This window comes from Trifolium pratense, linkage group LG1, assembly GCF_020283565.1.
Source record: "Trifolium pratense cultivar HEN17-A07 linkage group LG1, ARS_RC_1.1, whole genome shotgun sequence".
NCBI classification, from domain to species: domain Eukaryota; kingdom Viridiplantae; phylum Streptophyta; class Magnoliopsida; order Fabales; family Fabaceae; genus Trifolium; species Trifolium pratense.
The window spans coordinates 7523229-7528169 of NC_060059.1; the positions used below are offsets into that span (position 1 = coordinate 7523229).

Below are 4941 nucleotides of genomic sequence, written 5' to 3' on the forward strand. Positions count from 1 at the left end.
ATGAACAGCAATTCACATTCACATATAAAACTTCCACCATTTAATGTACATAGATTCCAACATACAGCAATCCCACTTCTTCAATAAAATACAAGAGGCTACTATAGCACCAAAATAACATAGAAACTACATTGGGCAAATAAGATCTAACACTTATCAAAAGCCCTTGGAAAGAACACAACAAAAGACTAACAATATAATGGGATGAACACAAAACACATAGATTACACTGCCAATGATGGAACAACAACAGATGAAATAAGACCAACATTCATTCATTCTCGATCTTGATCTTCCTTAGACGCTTCTTCTTTTCATCTGGTTGAACGCTATCAAAAGAACTGGAGAGGCTCCTTTTCACAGTGTTCACCACAATGTCATTTTTCACTGGACTATAACCTAGACCAGGAGGTGTCACAGCAGTGTTTTTCAAGAGTGCAAGTGGCTGGGTTTCTTCAACAAAATCAACATCAGGAGATGCAGCATCAGAATCAAGATTAATGACTGGAGAAACATTCTGCAAAAAAACAAATAACATCTTTTAACAACTAAACTACAATGAAAAATTGCATCACAAATACCTATAATTTTGATTATAACACTAACAGACATGGAACAAACTTAGATTACCCTAACAGGAGTGACATATGGTCCCTCAGCAGCAAAACTCCCAATAATCTTAGCATCCATACACACACGCTTCACTCTAAAAGTTCCATCATCAATCCTAGTAACCTTCATTCCCTTATCAATTATGAACAACATCTTCTTACCGACGAGAAGCTCAAACTCAGCAGGGTATGAACCATCATCAGGAGCAGCCTATGGAATTAATATAATCAAAATAACCAAGTAGAGATTCATTCCAATTAGAATAACTAAAAACCAAGAAACAAACCTTGGATCTTCCGACAAAATGAGCACAAGATTTCTCTAAAATGTAACTCATATCAGTATCAAATAGAACAAACACACAAGTGGAAGCACCATCAGACACAGCAATCTTCACCCTAAACCTAAATTTCAAAACTTAATATTGGTCAATAAATGATCACCACACAACCAAAGACAAGGTAAAACACATGAAATAAAACGAAATCCAACCAAAAAACTGCAAAACATTACTAAATTACACACCATACATTTCATTTATTTTACCTTGGAACAACTTGAAAAACATGCTTGTTGCATCCATTGCAAAAGTAAGCCCCAGAATCAGCAATAACAGACTTATGACACTTGCATGCAGGATACCACCAATCCTCCCCACGAACAATAGAACTAACCACCCCAAAAACAGCAAAAACCCCTTCCTCTTCCATTTCACTTAGTTCAGATACAGTTTTTTTTGGATACATCCTCAGAAATTCTTCATCCATAGCAGGTTTGGCACGAGGACCAATCACAGAAACAGTGGCATCCAACATAATACCATGCACACCAATGCTGGATAAGAAAAAAACTTTTCACCATTGACATATAATACAAACATACAATATGCAAAATAAATCACAATAAACTAAGCAAACCTATCCTTAAATGCATCAGCTTTAGGGATATCAGGATTCACAAAAATCTTTGTAGTGTTGATGACATTTTGAATGGATGCTTGGTCTACAAAAAAAATCAAAATAACTTCAAACTATATTCACAAATATAATTAACAAATTCCAAATTTGAACATTACCTCTAAATATCTTAACCTTTGCAAACTGAATTACGACCACAGGGAGACCACCAGATGTCTTGCCCAGTTTCTTGTTTAACTCATCAACATAATCCCCAAACAAAGCACATTCACATTTCCCACTATAAAAAACAATACAATAAACAATACAGCTTAAACTCAAACAACAAATACAAAAAGAAATAAACAAACCAATGAAAGAGTATCAATAGACAAATTAAACAATACCTAGTATCAGTCAACTCCAACACAACCATCTTTGTAACATTTCCATCCCTAACATATTCCCTCTCAGCAGAAATTCCAGATAACAAACCCATAACATCTGGCAAAAATAAAATTTGTTTCTTACATCAAAACGACAAGCAGATTAACAATGAACCAACATAAACAATGAACAAAACTTTAAAAAAAACATAATGTAACACATACCAACTAAAAATTCATAATCATGGACATGACTACAAACTTCAGCCAAACTTGTCAATGTGAGACCATGATGAGATATATCAGAGCTCTTAACAGCAACAACCTTTGTCTTAATTTGGAATAATAGCTTGTATGGATGTAGAGTAGTTCTGTAGAAACCAGTCTGAGGAACAACAGAAAAATAGGACATCTGATACACTTGTCCTTCTTCAATTTTAGACTCAAACATATATAAAAACTGCTTCCTAATAGAGGCATGAATCTTTCCACCCTATTTTAAAAAAAATTAACATAAATTAATTTAATAAATCACAACAATACAAAATCCCAATTCAATTCTTAACAGAGTAAATTATCATCAACACAAAAATAGAATCGCTAGCACTAGCACTAACCTTTTCATCAACCAAAACCATCTCAATTGAATTGACTTCAGAAGGATTAAGGAACGAAGACGTCTTCCAGATACGAAGAACACGCACCTTGATTCGAACACAATCCTTGTTTGGTAAAATCTCAGAAACACTGTCAAACTTCTTACAAACTTTGGCCATAATGATTAAATCGGGTTGTATTTCAGGTGAGATAGAGATTTTGATGATTAGAGGTGTACACACAACACATATTTATACCCAAACAATGATTAGATTTGAAATTCAAAAACCCAGGAATTTTACGGATAAAGGGGGAAAATAATTGAACTCATCAATAATTGAATTGAAAAGATGAAACCCTAAAGGAGAATAACTAAGATTGGCGCCCACACTAAACGCAAATACGACAGAAAAACAAAAACCCATTCCCAAATAAACCCTAACCTGAATAGAACCTGACAGCATGAGAGAATTTTTCGTCCACCTAGGCAAATGGGAAAAACGGCCAAAGGGATGGAAAAACGCGACCCACCAATTTTGGTGAATCTACAGTGGAAAATTTTAGACACTTATTGTCAAGATTATAGATTTTAATTGACATGTGAATATGTGATAGTTGGACCACCCAACATAAATGATTATGTGTGTTTCTTAACTTTCTTTTCTTTTTTTTCTTTTTTTTCTTTTTTTATAATAACTAACCACTCATATTTTTATTATAAAAAACAACCAACTTTTTATGTTTATTTAATATCTTATGTATTTAAGAATTAAAAATGTTAATATGTATACTTAAGACACATATTAAAAAAAATAAATGTAAAAATGTTTTCTTAAAATTTATACATTCAACCTTTTAACTATTATTTTTTTTATTAAATATAATTAATTTTATATTTAGATACCATGTACTTACGTTAGCATTACCCTTCAAGATTAAATAATAAATACACCATGAACTTAAAAATAATCTTATCCGTTTAAAAGAGACAATTTTCATTTTATAAGAGTTAGATTCAATTACCAATTTTAGTTTAGTATCAGAGTCTCTTCAAAATTCGTTTAGCCGCATGCTATCAGGTTTATTCGTTTGGCCGAGATGACCTGAGTATTGGGCCGAAGTCATCCTTATAAGCAAGAGGCAGTCCTCACTTTACAAGTCGGTTTTGTAAGGATGAGTTAAACCCAATATCCATTTCTAAGATGGTATCAGAGCCTCTCCCCGATCCGTTGGGCCACTTGTTATTAGGTTTTCGCTATCGGGCCACCTATCGTTTATATCCACGCACCAAGTCCAATAGTGCTGGGCGTGAGGGGGTGTGTTAAGAAGTCTCACATCGGTTGCGAGATGTAAGGATATCAACGGGGCAGGGAATGTGCAGGGGAAGCTTCTCCGTTCCCCGCCCCAAAGTTTATGCAGGGGAGATTTTGCATCCATCCCCGTCCCCACGGGGGAATATTTGTCCCCATCCCCATCCCGACAGATCCCCACGAATATCAAATATTAACAAAATTTCTATATTTTTCGGTCAAATTATGACAGTAGTATGACGTTATTTTTTCTGTCTTATTTATATAAAAAAAACAAATATTTTGCATCTTTCTTTTTTAAAAATAAAAACAACACATAATGCATTTATGACCCAAAAACATTGCAAAAACATTTGGCTACTAATAATCATACAAAACCTAACCGCCAAAATATTTCATAGCAAAGTATGCATAATCATACACAAGTTCAAAACCAAAATATCTCAAAATTGTTGGTAATTGGTAAATATCAAACCAAATTAGATAAATAAAATTACGTCTAGGGTATAGGAGAAAGTAGCCACTTTTCTAGGGTTGATAATTGGAACTTGGAAAACGCAAATACACAATGAACGCTTGAAATTAGCGAACAATCAATAGAGAAAATAATGGATGACTCTCAAGTTACTTTAAAAAAAAAATCAACATTTAATATATATTAATATTAATAATAATAATAATAATATATAGTGTATATATGGACGAATTCGGGGAATCCGTGGGGACGAATGCTTCGTCCCCAATCCCCGCCTCGAAGTGCATGCGGGGGGGATTTTTACCTCCATCCTCATCGCCACGAGGATAAAATATTTGTTTTCGGAGCTCCGAACGAGGCAATCCCCGCGGAGATCCGCTCCACGGGATGCAAATTGACAACCGTAACGAGATGACCTGAATGTATGTTTATGGAGATAATTATCACTTTACAAACCGATTTTGTAAGCATGACTTCGGCCAATACTCATTTCTATGCCCAAATTATTTCTACTAAAATGAGAGGTGGGAGCCGTGTTAGGTACTTAGCTGTTAGCTGATTATTTTCGTCCCCATTTGCTTTATGCCTTATACAGTTGTGAGAGGAGGAGGCGTGTTTATCATAGAGACAAATTTGACCTTTTATTTGCTTTCTAAAACTAAAAC

The 4941-nt window shown here is 34.3% G+C and overlaps 2 protein-coding genes across 2 annotated transcripts; both read right to left on the reverse strand.

Annotated features, from left to right (window-relative positions):
* Positions 1–1390, reverse strand: LOC123903833. The gene is made up of 4 exons (XM_045953486.1): positions 1159–1390; positions 899–1016; positions 631–822; positions 1–517 (listed from the first exon to the last, which is right to left on the reverse strand). The coding sequence occupies exons 1-4, from the start codon at positions 1377–1379 to the stop codon at positions 272–274; spliced, it is 777 nt and encodes a 258-aa protein (XP_045809442.1). The 5' UTR covers positions 1380–1390; the 3' UTR covers positions 1–271.
* Positions 1391–1519: 129 nt separating this feature from the next.
* Positions 1520–2906, reverse strand: LOC123913488. The gene is made up of 5 exons (XM_045964253.1): positions 2512–2906; positions 2120–2387; positions 1916–2012; positions 1688–1809; positions 1520–1614 (listed from the first exon to the last, which is right to left on the reverse strand). The coding sequence occupies exons 1-5, from the start codon at positions 2668–2670 to the stop codon at positions 1520–1522; spliced, it is 741 nt and encodes a 246-aa protein (XP_045820209.1). The 5' UTR covers positions 2671–2906.
* Between the last annotated feature and the right edge of the window lie 2035 nt (positions 2907–4941).

What these genes read in the sequence shown, in the direction of transcription:
- LOC123913488 (XM_045964253.1), bottom strand. Translation starts at nt 2,670, where the DNA reads ATGGCCAAAGTTTGTAAGAAGTTTGACAGTGTTTCTGAGATTTTACCA. An exon ending in TGGTTTTGGTTGATGAAAAG is followed by an intron (nt 2,388 to 2,511) that starts GTTAGTGCTAGT and finishes TTTTTAAAATAG; the next exon opens with GGTGGAAAGATTCATGCCTC. An exon ending in TTGGAGTTGACTGATACTAG is followed by an intron (nt 1,810 to 1,915) that starts GTATTGTTTAAT and finishes TGTTTTTTATAG; the next exon opens with TGGGAAATGTGAATGTGCTT.
- LOC123903833 (XM_045953486.1), bottom strand. Translation starts at nt 1,379, where the DNA reads ATGGATGAAGAATTTCTGAGGATGTATCCAAAAAAAACTGTATCTGAA. An exon ending in ATTTTGTCGGAAGATCCAAG is followed by an intron (nt 823 to 898) that starts GTTTGTTTCTTG and finishes TTAATTCCATAG; the next exon opens with GCTGCTCCTGATGATGGTTC. An exon ending in CATATGTCACTCCTGTTAGG is followed by an intron (nt 518 to 630) that starts GTAATCTAAGTT and finishes GTTTTTTTGCAG; the next exon opens with AATGTTTCTCCAGTCATTAA.